The sequence below is a fragment of the Dermochelys coriacea genome, chromosome 9 (assembly GCF_009764565.3).
Source record: "Dermochelys coriacea isolate rDerCor1 chromosome 9, rDerCor1.pri.v4, whole genome shotgun sequence".
In the NCBI taxonomy this organism is placed as follows: domain Eukaryota; kingdom Metazoa; phylum Chordata; order Testudines; family Dermochelyidae; genus Dermochelys; species Dermochelys coriacea.
In genome coordinates this window covers 87,374,693-87,395,113 of record NC_050076.1, presented here as the reverse complement: position 1 = coordinate 87,395,113, position 20,421 = coordinate 87,374,693, and the positions used below count along the sequence as shown (strand labels likewise).

General features: G+C 38.7%; 1 protein-coding gene and 1 long non-coding RNA gene across 4 annotated transcripts in view; both read right to left on the bottom strand.

Annotated features, from left to right (window-relative positions):
- Positions 1 to 1,534: 1,534 nt before the first annotated feature.
- Positions 1,535 to 20,421, bottom strand: part of SMARCA1 (SWI/SNF related, matrix associated, actin dependent regulator of chromatin, subfamily a, member 1) — a 75,331-nt gene continuing 56,444 nt past the window's right edge. For all 3 annotated transcript variants that reach the window (XM_038415658.2, XM_038415659.2, XM_043491935.1), the window contains 5 exons: positions 18,204 to 18,336; positions 16,302 to 16,420; positions 14,595 to 14,807; positions 3,039 to 3,149; positions 1,535 to 2,232 (listed from right to left, as the gene is read on the bottom strand). In XM_038415658.2, the coding sequence (XP_038271586.1) occupies positions 2,161 to 2,232; positions 3,039 to 3,149; positions 14,595 to 14,807; positions 16,302 to 16,420; positions 18,204 to 18,336 (648 nt within the window). In that variant the 3' untranslated portion in view covers positions 1,535 to 2,160. The remainder of the gene's footprint in view (positions 2,233 to 3,038; positions 3,150 to 14,594; positions 14,808 to 16,301; positions 16,421 to 18,203; positions 18,337 to 20,421) is intronic.
- Positions 5,635 to 10,764, bottom strand: LOC122455684. The gene is made up of 2 exons (XR_006274082.1): positions 6,410 to 10,764; positions 5,635 to 6,305 (listed from the first exon to the last, which is right to left on the bottom strand). It is a non-coding gene; the product is annotated as an uncharacterized LOC122455684 (long non-coding RNA).

The following is a 20,421-nucleotide window of genomic DNA, read 5'->3' as shown; positions in this document are numbered from 1 at the left end:
CCTGATGTGGCCCTCAGGCCAAAAAGTTTGCCCACCCCTGCTCTAGCATAAAAAGAAAGTTATTTGAAAAGCTATTCTCCTCATCTTAGAGCATTCCTCTTTTGGGGCCCATTTGGGTTACATTAGAAACACAGGTTGACAACCATCGCAAAGCTGTCTTTGGTATTAACTTCTCATCAGAATAGTGAGGTGATGACAACCTGGGCATTTTAACATCAATAAATAGATTTAAAAAATGCAAATCCTACAACATATGACTCAAGTCCTGCTCCCAAACATGAATCAAACCAATAAACTTCCAAAAGCTTGACCAAAAATAACACATTTTATCCTGAATCGTCTCAAACTCAGGTTGTGGTGGAGAGAGGTGATGTGCCTTTGCTGACAAGGCCTTGCCATCAGCCTTGGAGAGATTAGCTGACAGCAAGGGCAACCCAGTTGATGGTAACTCCCACAAAGGCATATGGGTGGAGAATCAATATCTTTACACAACTGTGTCCTGTATCACAGAACTTTACAAACCCTGACTTTTTCCTATAACCAAAAACAGGCAGTGCAGAGCCCTCAGCAGAAGTCTTTCAGCTCCACCCACTCAAGAGAAAAGCTGCTGCATTCTACACTAGAGATTACTTCGTAGTCCTCTTCTAAAGTGGAACTGAGTAAAGTACATTGCCTTAACCTAGACTTAGTTATAAGGGCAGGTCTCACTACAGTGAGGTCCATATTAGAAACCAAGCAGGGACAGCCTTTGGGAAATTAAAAAAAGCAGTAGGCCCAGATCCTCAAAGATCTTTGGGTGCCTGACTTCCACTGCTCTCTGCTAATCTAGGAATGGCAAAGGAATCCAATAGGACCAGAGACTGTGAGCCATCTTGAAAAAGGCCAGGCATATACCCCACAGAAAGTGTGTTCAGGACTCTTGCCCATTCTTCCAAATGGAAACGCTGAAGAGGAGCTTATCCACTATTGTTTCCTAGTGCCTGATATGTTGAAACTAGGGTAGAGGGTTCAAGCAACTGTTTTATCATCATAAACAGGGTTTTTCAGCTTGATTCTGCAGATGGACAGCGAACCAGCCCACCAACATGCAGCTGAATTACTTCATTCCTGAACAAGTCCGTAATGTAGTAACCAGTACAGCTGAGTAGAAAACAATTACTGCAATAGACCCTCATCCAGCAAAGCACATAAGCATGCTTGTAGTCCCACAGGAATCTGTGGGATTACTCACATGCTTAAAGTTATGCATGCTCTTAAGTACCTTGCTGAATCAGGGCCCGAGCGCACAGAAAAATATTTTTTCCACATATTTTTCTGCGATATCTTCCCTCCTAAATATTTTAGACAATTTAAATGTAATGTTGACAGCAAGCATAGATGCTAGTTTTTATAATTTTTCCTGCTCTTGATCCTATCCTAATACTCTAGAAACAAGAATCTGGCTGACAAGTATCTGTTATTATGCTTATGTTCACATACTACAGAGCAGGTAGAGCGGATACACAATGCAAAACAAAAAAAAGGTAAGAGTATATTTCTCCTCAAATCACTTTAATTCAATTTGTTTTCCCACAGCCATATAAATTTGAAGTATGAAACAACAATACAGCTATAGAATCTAGGTTTTCTTTTAAAGCAGCAGCATATAAAACATATAAAAGCTAAAACCTCAGCACGAGCTTCAAAGAACAAGAACTGAGTGAATTTTGCTGAAGACATGTAATTCACAAAATACGATACACTAAAGCAGTGATTTTCAACCTTTTTCATTTGCGGACCCCTAAAAAATTTCAAATGGAGGTGTGGACCCTTTTGGAAATTTTAGTCTGTGTACCCCTCCTCCCCCCGAGGTCCATGGACCACAGGTTGAAAAACTCTGTTCTATGATAACGACAACCTTTCAAGGACCCCTTGGTCTGGAGACCCCAAGGGGCTGCAGACCACAGATTGAAAACCACAGCACTAACATACTGGAATGCATAAAATATAAAGCTACACATTATTTAATTAAAGAAAGGCATTGTGTAATATACAAAATTTGCAAAAATTAAACCATGAGATTTTTCTGAGAGTACCATGAACACACAGAAGCTGGCAATTAACATTTGTAGATAAAAAGAAAAAGTGGCAGTTTTATATTTAGCATTCAGTTTCTCCACTTTATGACTTCACTTTTTTAGCATCCTTCTTCCCAGAACTCTCTGTTGCTGAATCTGCTTTTCTTTTCTGTGACTAAAGAAATAAAAACAAACAGCTTATTGTTTTTCAAACGTTGAAAAAATATAAGCACATATTGTCAAATGTACTGTGAATATATTAAAATCTAGAATATGACATGACTATTCAGTCCAAAGATAGAGGCTCTAATTTACTATGCAACGTATATTTCAACCATTCATATTCATAGTGCACAATAGAGGGCAAAAGAGAACCCCCTGAAAAAGTTAAAGTTAAAATAAGCACAAAGGGCCACACTTTTTCATGATGAGCAGTACTCCACAAAGTGTTATTGGTTCGATATTACACATCATGAATAAGGGTAGCAGGATTAGGCCCCTGGTTTGTGAATGTGGCTTTGCTTGTTCTATTTAATTCATCTGAAGAACTATTTAATTCATTAAATATCAAGTATCTCCCTCCAGTAATTAGTATTTTAGAGACTGGATAACAATGTGACATTAAAGCTTATGTAACACTATCCACTTACATCTTGTTGGGGTGTCTGAAGGGGGAATATTTTCCTCAAGGAATGCATCGCACTCAGAAGAGAGGTATCTCTATGCTACCTATATGGAAACCCTTTAAAGGAAATCAAAGACCTGAAGTTCTGATCTTCAAGAGTTATTACCCACACTTCCAGGGAGACACAGATGAACACCTATGATATCCACATAACCTCTTTCTCAGCAAACTAACAGTTTTGTTTTAAAGAAATCTGAGGTTACAGTTACCTTATTTTGCACTTCATTTTAGCTATACAAATCAATAACTTTTGAATCATGCCCCATTAAGAGGTAAGTAAATGCTGATAAATTTACCGCTGGAACTTTTGTTCCCTTTTTCTTCTTTTCAGCTCTCTCTTTTTCCTCAATTTCCATATTTTCTTTTTCTATCAATGATATGAGAGTATTGCAGCGTCTTTGGAATTCCTAAGAAGGGTAATAATCAAACATTAAATTCTGCAGCAGAGACTGCATCACTATATACACTGAAAGTCACTAAGGATTTCAAAACATCCTGAGACATTTTCAAAGGTGCTTGATTCCAACAATATGAACCAGATTATCCGAAGTGCTCAGGTCCCATCAAGAACTATGGGAGTTGCAGGGTCCTGAGCATTCTTGAACATCTGGCCACTTCATTTAAGTGCCTTAATGGGAGTGAGCAATTTTGATAACCTGGCCCTTTATCATTTATTTAAAAGCTTCTTGATACAGCAAAATGTGCCAGTCATGGTTGCGATTTGAACAGTATTTCTATAGATACCAAAGTAATGTCTCCCTATACGTCTCACATACATGAATTTGGCAGTTTCTTGCAATGTGTTCCCATATCAGCAGTACGATGCTCTGTAAACATTAGCACAAGGGGTTATGAAATGAAAAAAATTTACTGATTTAAGCCAGTGGTAGAATATCTGAGCATGAGTACTAATTGATTATTATTAAAAAGTTTATGTAATGCCATAAATATATATGATACTGTGTCCCCTGCTCTAAAGGACTTACAGTTTAAAACAGAGGAGGTAAATAGAAGACAAGAAACAGGACTTCATTTATAACAGCACAGAGATTTCTGGTAAGAGGAGCAAGAAATGAAGGGTTCATGACAGAAATGGTTCCAAGGAGGGATATGAAGAAACATTTGATTGGGCGCTTCCAAGATAGGAAGCGAGAGACTGTTCCAAACTGATGAAAAACATGACATGAGCTGAAAGATGCAGGAATGAGGGAATTATGTATGTAGGTTTTTGAAGGTGAGGTGACATGGTAAGAGACAGGAAGCCAGCTAGTTAAGTGAAGTAAGGAAGAAGCTGTTATGGCAAGAGATTACAGTCTAAATAGCCAAAGCAAAGCATTACTATTCCCATTTTACAGATCAAAGTGTTTATTTCTCTTTGGCCCCTTGTCCTAAGCAGGCATCTGGTTCATGGGGGTTCCCCATACAAAAAATACTGGGATTAAAAGGTCAAATTGTGATCTGTTAGTGAAACTTCCTTGAGGAAGTGAGGAGGACTCACACCAGAGATTTTCTGGCATTCCAGGGAATGGAAAGCTAGGTTCTCCTGCAGAGCCAAGTTTTGGTTTCAGTGTGAAAATGGAGAGAAAAAGCAAAGATTCACTAAGCTAGGACCAATGTAAAAAATTTAGCAAAAGGAGCAATTAAGCCAAATAGCTAAAGGATTTATCTGATTTAATCGCCTGTCAAAGAACGTTCTGATTGTTATTGCAAATTTTCTAAAGCTTTCTGTAGACAATGCACATAGCCTTCTCCAGTACTGAACTGAGCTCCCAGATGGACAAATTCCAGATATCAGAGTAGCAGCCATGTTAGTCTGTATTCGCAAAAAAGAAAAGGAGTACTTGTGGCACCTTAGAGGCTAACGAATGCATCCGATGAAGTGAGCTGTAGCTCACGAAAGCTTATGCTCAAATAAATTTGTTAGTCTCTAAGGTGCCACAAGTACTCCTTTTCTTTTTTTGCAAATTCCAGATAGATCTACAGCACTCACGTGAAGATTTATGAGACGCTGCAAAGTAAACCCAGAGAGCACACACTGAGACTCAATCTGGGTTTTCATCAGAGATTTGGATTTTACTAGCTAATTATTTAAATATAACAGATCATGAACCTCTTGAATCCTTATGGATGGTAGCTGCTACTTTGGTTAGAATCTTTAAATTCGCAGAGCTGTAGCCAGACTGAAAGGATGGTCCATGTGCAAAAATGGATTGGCTGTTGATCAGAACTATCAAACACACAAAAAAAAAAAATATGAGGCAGGGTATATGGAGATGCGTCTAGAAGACCTACAGATGCTAAAAAAAGCTCCCTTTTTTATAGCTGCTACTCAGACTCAAACTATTCTAAATGGAATTGTTTGTTCTTCTAAAGGCAGTTTAGCCATTTGAGATGTAAGACTGCCCTGAAGCCTCTTGAATGGTTTGGCACTAAAAATAGACAAGAAATACCTGTCTACACTTTCTCGGAGGAGCTGGATGCTCTTGTTTATTGCATTTGTGGGGGACGAGGGAGAATCCGACAGATAAAGTGAAAACATTTCTTAAGCTTCACAGAGGAGAGAGAAATTCTATACTAAAGATGAAATAATCTATTTGCCTGATGTCTCGATTTCCCACTCAAATAATAATAATAATAATAAAGGTAGGATGAGGGAGGTCATTCTGTCCCCAATGAATAAGTGGGGTAAGGGACAATCAGAAGTTTGTATGTGCTGGAATACAGGCCTCCCAAAGATCTTTCCAGCCCAATTAATAATTATTGTAATACATAGACCCACAAAACTTAGATTTAAAAAATTATATATGATCTTCTGACACAGCCTAAAAGTCTTCCAGTTTGGGAGTCTTGCTTGGCTTTGCTTTTAGTTTTAATATTTACTTTTGGGTTTTCTTCATTTCATCATCAGGAAATCTGCCTCCCTGAATGGGAGCCTGATAACCAACGTTCAGAACAGAGTTCCTGAAGGCAGCCACTCTGTGGAAAGGGAGAAGGAAGCCTGTCAAGATTCTTAACATAAGAACAGGGCATTTCCCATGGTGAACAACAGCATTTTTTGTCCTTCCTGTGTCTATAGGGGAACCAACTTCTGTGGTTAGGCTGAGTAGAAGGGGGCCGAGGCAAATAGCAACTGCAAAGAAAATGGCTTCACTGACGATCTTGTTGAGGTAGCTTGCCAGCTCCAGATGCAGAGCAACAAGGGATACTGTCAGATGGCAGAAGAGAGGCCAACAACATTTGAGCATATCTGTGGTAACACTGAGGGTTTTCTCTTTTTCCTGTGGATACTGTCAGAAGTTTGTGGGAAGCTGCTGATTTATGAAAAAGGGAGGGAAACCCCCCATTTTAGCCTTGGCAGCAGAGTCCTGGCTCCCTGCACTTCCCAAGGCGTTCTGTATCCAATAGATGGCCATTTCAGATTGAGCAATTTGTAACAACCCTCCTATTTTTCTGGTGGAGGAAGGTTCTCTGTACTTGGAGGTATCTTCTGAAGCAAAAAGATTCTCCAAAGAAGAGTGCTGCTGGTCAGCTTTCATTCCTCACAGAGGAGCAGTGACTGGATCCTGTGTGCACCAAAAGTAGTTACTGCTTGTGACCAGAGAGTATTTTCTTCTTATTCATCTGTTTATCAATAATTTGGTGGAGTGGGGGAGAGGAATCTCATTACCTCCTGCAGAAACTAGTAATTTCTCAAAGTCCTCATATACAGCAATGGCAAATTACCTCCAGTGGCTTACACACTTGAAAAGAAGCGGCAGATTATTGTGCTAACTATTCTAAACATAGGAAAACAATCCAGCTCTCAAGGGACATGAGGGTGGGAGGATAATACCATCATACAATTCCCAACTATAATAATAATGTCAATAATAATAAAGATAATGTCAATTTCCCTATGATTCATATAGCCTCCACTGATTCACACTCTTGGAGACTATAGAACTAAAAAGATGTCTTTATAAAAAAAGGACTTTTTGGCTTTATATCTGACTAAAGCCTGAATCTATAATATGAATGAAAAAAATGCACCACCACCAATGACATTATGAAACCCAGTAAAAGACAATTTTAAAAGTGGGAAATGATCACAAAACATTTTATCATTAAAATAATACAAAATAGTTTCTCAATAACTTAGATGAATAAAATAGATAACATGGCAATATTCAATATCACATACAGATAAAAAATATTAAGAAAAAGCAAAGGAGCTACAGGGCACTGTACATTAGTCCACTAAGCCTTCAAATCTGAGGACCTGGATTCAAGTCTGAACTTAGATCAAGAGTGAAAGTTTATTAGTCAAATCTCTGGATGTTCCTATCACTAAACCACTAGATTTTACATGACTGGCACAGGAGTAGAATTGCAATGCTATGGTATATCTGGGGAGTGGGAATATTAGCTATGGGTAATTCTGCACAGTCCTGCCCATTCTATGCCTGCCTCAAACCAGCATGATGAATCCCTCATTTTGAGGGCATTACATTCATTCACAATTTTTAAATAATAGAAAGTAAGAAAAATGGGAAAAGAACTGGATCCTCATCTTTTAAATAATGTACACAAAACAGATCTACCAATCTGGGAATCTTTCTGCAATGCAGTATCTGTGTAAGTATTTTGAGTTATTTTTAAAAGTATGCCATGATACTACATTGCTTTACTGCTCTCATATGGAGAACTAACTGGAGTACCTGCAGACCTGTTCACATGGCTTTTATTAAACAAATTCCATCATCAAGTAGGAAATACATGAAGATAAGCATTTGGGAAGGGGCTTGGACCACCTATAGTACTTTTTCTTTCACATCCTCTTTTGCAGTTTCTTGAGTCTACCTAGAAAAGGCAGCTAAATAATCTTTTAACGTGTACAGACAATAGGAAACTTAAAAAGACTGACACCTTCAGTGCATGCAACTATGCTTCGACTGAGTACTATTTATTGAACTGATGTTTCTAGTAGATGGTCTAGTCACTATTAATATATCCCCCTTTCTATATCTATCAGTAGTCATAAAGCTTCAATACAACAAGCACAGAAAATATCAGTAAACTTGGGAGACTTATTCAAAGAGATTAAAGACTCCACATTATGTTTCCTGTGCACTGAAAATCCTAGACACTAAGACTGCCTAAGTCTGAGTGACAGAAGGTCTGAATAACTTCTCTATGAAAGTCAGGGTCAGGTGAATGACAAAGGGCAAAGGAACTGCATACCACATTTGTGTGCCTCAACCTGACTTTAACAGACGGTACAACCTCAACGTCAGACACTGAATCAAGCTCCTGCTAAGAACTGCACTGAAGTGGGATACTTCAAAGCAATGTTCATAATCCCAAGGGGAAATCACTTCATTTGGACTACTACCCTCTTTGATACTACAATGAAAAGAGTGACATTCTATGGAGCTGCCAACATTAAATTGTTACCATTTAATCACTTCTACTTTGTGGGCATCTTAAACACAAACATTTACTTAATATAAACTGTTCGTATATAAAGGCTATGGGGGGGAGGGGGGAATTAAATATCTGAATAGAAAGATGTGTCAAAAAAACCAGCAGAATTCATGCAATCAGAAGAAAAATCTTCTGACCACCTGTTCTTTGTTATGTGCTATCTTTGGGCTACCCAACAGGCCCTGTGGAGGCATCTCTGTGGGAAGGACAGAATGGAGGGTATAAGCTGCTGCCCTCTCAGCTACTGGGGGCAGGTGGCCAAGTGAGGGCACAGGAACACATGGGGATGGGGACAGGAGGGTGGCTGAGTGGGGGACACAGCCACATGAAGACAGGGTGGTGCAGGGACACATGGGGACAGGGGCAGATATGCCTGACTAAATGAGAGAGGCTAGGGGTCAGGCAGGATCTGCATGGGGGAGACTCTCTAACAACCCCTTCCCCTCCCACACACTCAAAAAACCATACCAAAAAAAAAAATCAAACCAAAAAACCTGTTCCATGCCTTTCCCACCCAAAAACCCTCCAAGTTCACATCCAGTCTCCTTCCCAGCAATTAATTCCCTCTCCCTCAGCTCCTCCATTACCCGAGTCCCCCAAGCCTTTGCACTGCTTCTGAGGGGTGTGGGAAATATGTTTCTGTACTGTAGTTTAAATGAATTATTACTTAAACTTCTGAATTAAGATGTAAGGAATCTGTCAAAACACATTTCCTGAATCTTTTTTGTTGTCGGTGTTGTTACAGACCTACTTGCTGACAGAGTATTTTGAAATAAAATTACCAAAATAATGGAAACTGGTGTGATTATATTGTGTTATTCTTACAAATAAAATATGCAGAATTTTAAAAGTTTTTGGCACAGAATTTCCCCAGAAGTAATACACTGACCTATGAAAACCACAGGTTCTGTGTGTGTATGTAAAATGTACATAAGAGTTTTCCCCTTGTTAAGTTCTGTTCTATTTATTTATTAAATTTTTAAACTGCAGAGATTTTTCTTTGTGCTCATTTTGTTACTGAATAAAATTCTATTATTTGGAAAATAATTCATCTTTATGAATTCACAACATATGCTACAGGATGCCTAGCAGTTTTGAAAGCACCCATTGACTCCTTAATATATAGTGTGATAACTCATAGGATCAATGACACTGTAATAATCATAAGTGTATAGCAAACACAAAATTAATAGGTGCATTGACAGTGTTATATTCATACATAGCACCACACAAATTCCTAACAGGCCCCAAAATAGCTGGGCCAGGTAGAGCACAGTCCATCAGAATACATTACTGTGGCTCACTGTTAAAGTGCTCTTTCAAAGCCTACCTGAGACAGATAGCTCTGTGTTAGTGCTTCTAATAGCCCTTGTGTCTGGCTTTTCAAACTCAGTAGACAGCCACTCCATCTCCACTCCAGCAGCAGCTTTTCCCCCTTTGCTTCTGGGATATTTTAACAGGCAACTACAACTATTGGGATTTTTCCCCCCCACTGAGATCCAGTCTTGTGCATAAACACCACCAGCATCCCTTCAATCTACCAAAAAGCAAATTTAACTGTGATTCTGCCTCTGGTAAGAGGGTAGCTGAATCTTTCCTTGGTGCCTTTTAGGTGTCTGGTGTACAGCTTCATGAGCCAGGGGAGCAGGGGTCCCCCAGGTTCACTTCAACATCACCAATATTAATCCATCAGTCATGAAACAAAGTCTCTGCTTGTAGCTTACTGAACATTCCTCTGTTCTTAAAGATGAGAGAGTGTCCCTGACCAGCCAACACCAATGTTGGTGAAGTGTCCCCAGTGTTCCAATTCCTGCATAACCATAGAAAAGTAGCCCTTTCTGTTGATGCACTTCGTGGCAAGGTTGTCTGATGCCAAAATAGGGATATGTATGCCATCTATTGCTCCACCACAATTCAGGTTCCCCTCTACTGCAAATCCATCCACTAAGTCCTGCACATTGCTGAGTCATAGTCCTGCATAGCAGGAGACACACTTGCATGGCAATGGTCCCAGCAGTGGAATATTCAACTCCAAATTGATTTCCCACTGACCGGTGGCAACCTGGTGTTGCACGTTTTCACTGTACAATTGTCACTGGCTTCTCCACTGTCAGTGCAGCTCTCATCTTGGTGTCGCTGCACTGGACGGACATGGTGAGCTCAGACGGATAGATCCAGGAATGTAGCCTTCCGCATCTGAAAGTTCTGCAGACACTGCTCGTCATCTCAAGCCTGCATCACAATATGTTTCCACCAGTCAGCGCTCCTTTCTCAGGCCCAGAAGCAGCACTCCATCTGCAGCTGCTCAGTGAATCCCACCAACCAACCTTGAACTGACTCCCACTATGTCCCACAGCAATCTGTCCTCCAAGAAATCCTCATGTTCCCCACTGATTCAGTTCTTCTTATGCCTTTTCAAATACTGGAGGACCGTGCGTCCTGTGTTTGCAATGCTTATGACAATAGTACCAAGCTGTGCAGGCTCCATGTTTCTGACAGCGAAGAAGACCATTCGGAATTTTTTTTAAAAAGGCATGAAAATTATGGGATATAGATGACATTATGACTGGTTTCAGAGTAGCAGCCGTGTTAGTCTGTATTCGCAAAAAGAAAAGGAGTACTTGTGGCACCTTAGAGACTAACATTTATTTGAGCATAAGCTTTCATGAGCTACAGCTCACTTCATCGGATGCACTTCATCTTTATCCGATGAAGTGAGCTGTAGCTCATGAAAGCTTATGCTCAAATAAATGTTAGTCTCTAAGTTGCCACAAGTACTCCTTTTCTTTTTGAGATATTATGGGATGGACACAGTTGCACTCATGGAAGTTAACCCCTTGCTCCCAGTCACTCCCTGCGTGACTCATTTCTCCCCCACTATATGTCGCCAAAACTTCGCAAAAGACAGTGCGCTGGACGATGGCGCATTGAATACTGGGATACTTACTCATGGTGCACTGCACAGTGCATCAATATAGCACTCCTGGTGAGTATAGGCAGTGCCAACACAAGGAATCAAGTATGCAGGTGCAAAAGAGTTATACTAACTGCAACAGCTTTATGCCAACGTAACTTGCATTGACCAAAGTTTGTAATGTAGATGCGGCCTTAGAAATTGCTGATGGGAGAATCCGATTGGTCCATGCAAATAAGCTTCTGTCGGGATATTAGATGCTTCTACTAGAAACTAGAACATCCATCATGAATGTTGTCTTCAACCTCAAGCGCTCTAATATGGAATAATCCATGTATTTTTCTTACAGCGAGTCAAGTCTTGAGGGAAGGGCTCTACTGCCCGTTGCTCATTTCTTTCAAGGTCGTTTGATACTTCTTGTCCAGCTTGGAAAGAATTTTGTTTGTTCTTGTCATAGCTACAAAACCTAGGATTGCAATAGAGAAAGGAGGAGCACTGAACCATCACTGTTTGCACCACTGAAGATAGAGAATCTATCATGAGAGTAAAAGGGCATAGTGAAGCCAGAAAATGTGTGGACAAGTCTGGACTATCGTCAATATTTACAGAAAATGGGCGCTCTGTCAGTCCAAAGGTCTTGGACTGGCAGAGAGTTCTTCCTATGGAGAAATGCAGAAAAAGAGATTCAGAGAACAGGCACAAATTATGGCTTGGTGAGAATAACTATGATTCACTAGGTCATGGTATTGTCCATTCCTGAAGCACGAACACAAATAAAATAAAGAGGAAGATAATAATTACTAATCTGGTACACTTAAATAAGTCTTTGTGCAGTTAAGAAAAACTATTGTTTTACAGAAGCTCTTACTCTGTTTGTGATCTTAACCTGGGTAGGCCATCTGCTTTGGGAATAAAGAAATGCAGCAGAATTTATATTTGTTTTCTGAAGGAAATGAATAGGAAAGAGAAGATGGAGGAAAATTAGGCTATTTATATGGAATTCAAGGGACATCTAGTGGCTGGTAACATACAGTGAAGTTTTTCTTTGACTGATATATAACAAGTCCCTTTCAGAATTAAACTGCCTTGCCTACCCTATTTTACACAAGTTTGGCTATAAAATGCAAAATAAAAACAAACAACAACAACACTTCAACAAAAAATCAGGATTTTCATATGCAAACAGAAACTACATCACTAATGAAAGCCTAAGTATATCATGAGTCTGACAGAGTTTTGAGAGATTAAGAAAAATGAAAGTAATAAACGTTAGAAATAATAATTACCTCTTAAAAGGTTTAGTTTAAAAATATTAGAAATTATGAATTGTCTTTATCTGGAAGGGGGCTTGCAGCCCAAACATTATCTCTGATTTTCATCTGTGTTCACAATGTATTGTTACTACTCCTTTATAGCCTGTAAGTATTATAATAGTAGAATAATCAGTTTAATAAATAAACTAATTTTAATAGACTAAGTTTGAAAAAGACTACTTAAACCAAAATATTCACTACATTTTGGGCCTCTCAATTTCTAACCGATACCACTCACCACATTTCCACCCCCTTGTGTGGCCACTTACTCCTATCCCCTTGAGGAGGAGAACAACAACTATAATAATAAAACCTGTGACGTTCTGACCTCATGCTTTATCCTGATAAAATTTACCCACAGGAGATTAACAGGCACTTAGAAATAACTTAGCTGAATAAATTAGATACCATAGATGTGACCCTGTATGTTTATAGTTTTAAAATCCAATACTACCTGAAAAGGAAATTTAAGTTAGTAAAAATGGTATCTTCTACTAATTAATAAGGGCAGATTTGGAAGGTAATCAAGGGGCAAGGTGGAGGGGATGGGGAATACCTGGATAGGAAATGTGCTGGTAGTTGATATGTCAACCAGACCATCTTTGCTGTGTAATTATAAGCAGCTGTGGGAGTAGTCAGGGGGCATTTATGGCCTTTTTCCTACTGAAACATGCTGCTCATTTTTGGGGGGCGATGTTCAAAGTCTTATATTTTATAAATAAATAAACCCTAATGGTGCTGCATGAACAAGGGAAGCTGGGTCTCCAATCACTAGAACAGGCAAAAAAAAAAAAAAAAGAAATATCCAAGTTTGCGTATGGAACAGTACCTACCTCTTCTGGCCATCTTGTAGCATCTAGTCACTGACCTGCTTTGGACAACAGTGTATGATGGCCATGCATGTAGGGGGCGGGGAGAAAGAGGTTGTTCAATTCAAAGGGACATAGAAGGGGGGATAGACACCAATGATCGCTTACTTCTCCCTCCCTCCAACTAACCAACTACACTAGTGCCAAGGACAATATGGCCTGTTACAAAGGAACTGTTGTGTCAAAACTTCCCAAGCTCTTTTTGCAAACAACTAAAATGAGATGAAAATTATGTTAAAAGTTGTGACCTCATCTTTGTAACAAACACTTTTTCACTAAAATCATTTTATGTATTTTCTTTATATTGGGTGCTGTCCTGCAATGTTTACTCAGGTAAACCTCTCACTAAAGTCATTGCTAGTTGTGCCTAAGTGAAGACTGCAGGACTGAGACTACAGATGCACAAAAAGACTATACTGTCCTACTCTGAGGTTGATAGATATTTTATTATTTGTACTCAGCAAGTTTTCCCCTAACATTGCTACTAGTCAGTCAGTGGATAAATTCAATTAGAATGGCTATATTATCCAGACTGAAGAAAGAATGCAGCTGAAATGCAGGGTATTAATTTGACTGATACCTTAGTCAAATTGGTACTGTGTTTTATTTATAATCCAAGTGTTCACAAGCTAGTCTACTGTAATATGATCTAGGTAAAGTCTCATGACTTTTTAAAAATGACTACATTATACTGGAGAATCCTTCTTTAATTTTAAGTTTTACCTACTATAACATACACTAAGTCACCTGCCACAATAACTGTTTTTTTGTAGAAACACTCAGCTACTAGACTTCTCATTTTAGTCCTGAAATACAAATACAAGAGAAAGTATTATTAACAAAAAAATAAAATGTTATTTTATGTGTAATCAAATTATCTTCATCTTTTGATAGCCTGTCAGCTAAATCTGAAAAGTGATTCAATTTAAGACCAGTTACAGACACACTGTTTGGATTATTTATTTTTAATGTGGAGTGAGCAAACAACAGATTTGTAAGGGCAGTCTATCTTTGCATTAAGCTCTTTGGCTGACATGAGACTCAGACTTGCCAGGTTTTGTAATCTGTTTGTTTCAATTTCATTGTAAAGCACTGTTTAGCTGTGCTGAGAAAAAGGCACCCCATCTTATGCTAGGAACTTGTGATGAGAACATAGACCAAAATGACCATACCTAATTGTTTCCCACACTCCAGTCTTCTGGTACAGATCCAAATTCCACATAATTCTGCTTAAAGAAACATAAAACATTATCTACAAAATCTAAGCTTCATGTAATTGATGCTTGTACATACCATAGCAGTTCTAGATTTGATAAACCAGTCAAATCTGAACTGGGGAGCATTGCGCACACACTGCCTTAGTTCTTCATAGACATTTTCTTTGTCAAAGCCCATCTTGTGTAACATGCATATCAAGAATCTATCTTCTTCTTCTGTGTAGTTCTTGCCTTTGTTTGTTCCATACTGAATACGCAGCTGATGAAAAGGGGCTTTATACCTTGCAATCTGAATGCAAAACAAAAATAAGACTTATTGGTGGATGTACAACACTAAATTAAGGAAAAAGTGAAGAAACAGATTGACAGAGCCAGAAGAGTACCCAGAAGTCACCTATTACAGGACAGGCCCAACAAAGAAAATAACAGAACGCCACTAGCCATCACCTTCAGCCCCCAACTAAAACCTCTCCAACGCATCATTAAGGATCTACAACCTATCCTGAAGGACGACCCATCACTCTCACAGATCTTGGGAGACAGGCCAGTCCTTGCTTACAGACAGCCCCCCAATCTGAAGCAAATACTCACCAGCAACCACACACCACACAACAGAACCACTAACCCAGGAACCTATCCTTGCAACAAAGCCCGTTGCCAACTCTGTCCACATATCTATTCAGGGGATACCATCATAGGGCCTAATCACATCAGCCACACTATCAGAGGCTCGTTCACCTGCGCATCTACCAATGTGATATATGCCATCATGTGCCAGCAATGCCCCTCTGCCATGTACATTGGTCAAACTGGACAGTCTCTACATAAAAGAATAAATGGACACAAATCAGACGTCAAGAATTATAACATTCAAAAACCAGTTGGAGAACACTTCAATCTCTCCGGTCACTCCATTACAGACCTGAGAGTGGCCATCCTTCAACAAAAAACCTTCAAAAACAGACTCCAACGAGAGACTGCTGAATTGGAATTAATTTGCAAACTGGATACAATTAACTTAGGCTTGAATAGAGACTGGGAGTGGATGGGTCATTACATAAAGTGAAACTATTTCCCCATGTTATTTCTCCCCCCCACCACACCCCCCACTTTTCCTCAGACGTTCTTGTTAACTGCTGGAAATGGCCCACCTTGATTATCACCACAAAAGGTTTTCCTCCTCCCCAGCCCCCTTCCTGCTGGTAATAGCTCACCTTAAGCGATCATTCTCCCTACAGTGTGTATGATAAAACCCATTGTATGATAAAACCCATGGTGTGTGTGTGTGTGTGCGCGTGTGCGTGTGTATAAAAATCTCCCCACTGTATTTTCCACCAAATGCATCCAATGAAGTGAGCTGTAGCTCACGAAAGCTTATGCTCAAATAAATTTGTTAGTCTCTAAGGTGCCACAAGTACTCCTTTTCTTTTTGCGAATACAGACTAACACGGCTGCTTCTCTGAAGCCACTAAATTAAGGCTTTACCACTTCATTGTTACAAGCAGTACGAGTTGTTTATGACAAACAATATTTTATATTTTCATTCTGCTTTTCAATCAAAAGGGTTTATAAATTTTAACCACTATTCAAACTATACACAGGGATCACTTCTTCTCCCACTGAAAACTATCCAACTTTGGTGTGGAAAATACCAATGCTACCAAACTATTTTCTTTCTAAAAGGGAATTGAAAGACACTTCATCCAACGTTAACGGCAGGCAGAACTTAGTACTAGAAAATTAATGGTAAGACTAATTAAAGAACAAAAATTGCAACTGTTACTTTGGCATCCAGAGCTTTCTTGATACTGATCCTTCGCTGGATTCTTGCCTCTCCTCGTTCAATCTGAGCCATAATCCTCTCAATGTCCTGCAGTTCATTGCAACGTTCCCAAAAAACGGCTAAAGGAACAAAATATTCAATCTGTAAAATAATCTTGTCATTATGTCCTTGTTTGGATGAAGAATTCTGTAGCAAAACAGTTTAATATTAAACAATGCAGATTTTCTGTTCTGTGACATTTGAACATTTACCAAACACTATTTCACTAGGCTATGTGAAAAACAAATTAAGACACATTCATGTTTATCAGTATCTTTAGAGGTGAACTACAAATAACTCAAATTATACTGACTTCAGTTTGTTTACTTTAATGAGGTCTGTATGGATAAAATCCTGCACAACTTTGTATATGTAAGGGAGTACATATTACATCAACAATAGGGGAGACAAGTCAAGGCTGGTAATCTAGTGTCAGTGCAACAGTCCACCATGTGAAGGAACCAATTTTTGGTCTTTCACTTGTCCTCTGTCTTAGGTCAGCAGAGTCATACCAATTCATTCTTGGAGTCCTCTTGGAGTGCTTCTCAAGCTATCTGATGTGGGGGACTGGCAATTTTTTTTTTTCCAATGTACACGCAGAATGGCAGACGATGGCTCTGCGGACCACCACTTTGAGTAGCACTGATCTAAGTGATATCCGCCAACCCAAAAAAATTTAAATAAGCGCTGGAGAGACTTGGGTCCAAACTTCTTTGACTACAGGAAGAACACTAAAATGTAAGATGTTAGGAGAGGTTGCCTGGTGAAATAGAATGGAGGGATGCTCAAGGAAATAAAGTCAAAAACTACTGTGTACTTCACCACAAGCTGAGAGCCTGATTTCGTACATCAATTTATGTGATATTGACATTTTGAGGAAAAATTTCACTGAGCTGCATTTTCCTCAAAGCGCTCAGTTTACTTATTTCTACTGCATATTCACTCACGTTCTGATGTTAATACCACAAATATTTATTGTTATTAAATGGCTACTATATACAAGTCCAGAAAGCTACTCTAAGTTACGGCCCCAATCCTGCAAAGAATTGTGCATGTGCTTAACTTTACACAAAATAAAACATGTTTCTTCACAGGATCAGGATGTAAAACCAGCAAAAATCCCAGAATAGAATAAAAAAAGAAATCACATCCATCTGTATTAGTATTGGACTGGACTGAGATGTGGAACTATGCGTGTTAAATTCATCCCTGGTGTAACCCAGTGATTTCAAGAGACTTACACGAAGGATGGATCTGGCCCTCAGATTATTTTGAGCTTTCATAATATGGGCATTTTTGATCATTAAATATTTGCATCATAGTTTGGTTTTATTTGTGTGTATTGTATGGGCTGAGTAATATTAAATAATCTGTTCTTTTTGGTTTGTTTCATCCAGTTCTGACATGTGCACCTACTTTGCTTACACCAATGTTGAAAATTTCCTGTGGGCCAAATTCAACCTTGAAGTAAATGGGCACAATTTCATTTGCTTCAACAGAACAGCCTTTGTATTTGGCTGTCTAGTATGTGCAACAGTAGGCAATGTCAGCTCTGTAATCACTGCCAAGAAAACGGGAATCCCACACTGAAAAATAAACAAGTCAGCCCTTTGTACAATGACACTGTCAAATTTAGATGAAGCAAGTCATGATCTAAAAATCCGCTAGTGCAGAATAAGAATACATAAAGGTGCTCTCACAGCATAATCCACCCCAGGACTTCACGTTTTCTAAGAGGGAACACATTCTTTTAACCTTTCACATTCTTCCAAGCTCCGAACCTTGTAATTCCAAAAGTCATATGATAAAACAGAATTGTTATATAGATATGATTGTGAAAAGATGTACTTGAATTTAACAAACCTGAATACTCTATGACTTCCTCTGGTGACTTTCCTTCCACCTCACGGGCAATATTATCTATATCATCACGTCCATATTTCTCATTAGCTTTAATAAACTGATTAAAGTCTCTTTTATTCCAGTTTGTAAAACCCTGCAAGCAGAGAGATAGACACGTCACTATCAAGTACAGGTGGAAATATTTTGCTAGAACTTCTCTCTTAGAATGTACCATTTGCTCCAATTGTTAATGCTTCAGTACAGTGTCACATAATTATAGTGGTTAATGGTCTTTCAGGATTTCCATAAACTTCAATTATCCAGAGTTTATTACTCAGTCAAAGATCTCTAGTGAGTTTTTGAGCATAACCCCTCATGCATCAGTAAGAACAATTTTTTTTTTTTTACCTGAAAATGGTATTTCTCCAAAGAAACAAGCTCAATCCACATCCTAATGGATTTTCATTTAGCTCACACTTCAACAGGCATGAGCAACAAATAAAATGATAGGAGTTTGGGGAGCACCAGTCCTGGTGCCCTTGAAAGTCACCTAACCAACCAAACCCCAAATGCAATAGCACTTATTTAGAATACTTACAAACTATGAATAAGATACATCTGGATGGAAGCAGAACTGTACCAAGAAAAGATCTCTGTTCTGACACGATGCAATCAAATGACAGTGTTATGGAGAGTTTCCAAAACAGCAAGCCAGTTATGCATTGTAGAAATGGAACCAAAACTATAAAAACAGCTAAATGAGATACAGTGCACAAGATCATCATCAAAGATGATGCATTGGTTTTAGGACAGGGGTAACAAAAAGAACCAAGAATAAGCAAAAAACCTCAGAAGTCTGAAGGGTGGTTTGTACTGCACTGCACTTGTTTAACCAGAGAAATACCAGTCAGAAGAAAAAATAAATAAATAAATGAATAAATAGTGGATTCTTCAAGTGAACAGGCTCAGCCTACAACTTAATGGATCTATATAAAAAAAATCCTATGATCACAATACAGGATTCTTTTTTAATCAGTGAAGCTAATACTGATGGCTACATCAGCAGAGGCATAAGTTTTTACCCTGCTGTACCTGATGAAGTGAGTAGTAAACAAAAAACCTTGCAAATCTTTTCTAAAAAAAGGTAAAAGATAAATAATAAAAGATATTACCTTTCCCACCTTGTCTCTCTAATATCCTGGGACCAAACACATCTACCCACTGCAAGCAACTAAAGCAGCATTGTTTCTCTGTCCATTAGACTGCAGCACCTTTGGTACAATATGTTCATTTCTCTACAGAGGAAAGGTTTCTAGATTATAAAACAACTACTCTTTCAGTCAAACTCTCCTCCTCAAAAATTTATTGTTAATATGACAAATCATCAAGACCAGCATTCAGATATTAGGGAATTGGTCTCATCCAGGGACAGTGTCAGGTACCTGCAGAAGCCAAACCTATCAACTGACATTTGGTCAAGATGAATGAGATTTTAGATCACGTCTTATTCTGGCCATGTGGTAACATTTGCCTGTCCTGTGTGACTTTTTAAAAAATATCTTTGGTAAGAGTGGGTAGGGTAGAAACATACTGGAAACCTGCAGGACTGGGAATGCATCCACTATATAAGTTGTGGTATCACTTGCAGATATTTAAGAGAATGGCAGCTGGATAGGAGAATCCACTGAGACCTGAGGACCCAAAAAACTTGGGGAAAATACACCTCACAGTTTGTGGGATTGTGATCAAAGATCAGAGTGCAGTATTTTCAGAAATGGTATATATCATAGTATCTGTATAACAGCATGGTTCAAATATGTTAACTAAACTTAGTCTATTATATACTTTTAAAAAGAATGTTACACTTCCTACCTTAAATGTAATGAAGAAAAAAATATATTGTAAAAATAAATAAATAAAATAATAAAAACAAAAACTGAAGTGGATAACATAAGTTATTCTCTATGGGCCAAATCTAGCTTCTTTTACTCACACAAATAGTTCCACTGATTTCATCAACAGCACTGACGTGAATCAGGCAACCAGGATGGCCTTCATTTAATACATAATGTATCACAGGCAAAATTAAATCTGAGAATGAAATAACCATGGGAGACGACAGCTAGAGCCCCTAACTCAAACACAGCCCCTTCACACACATTTGAGGTTTTAAGTAGTAAATACATAATGGGGGAAACAGAAATTTGATCAACAGGTCTTCTTTCTAGCAGACAAAAAG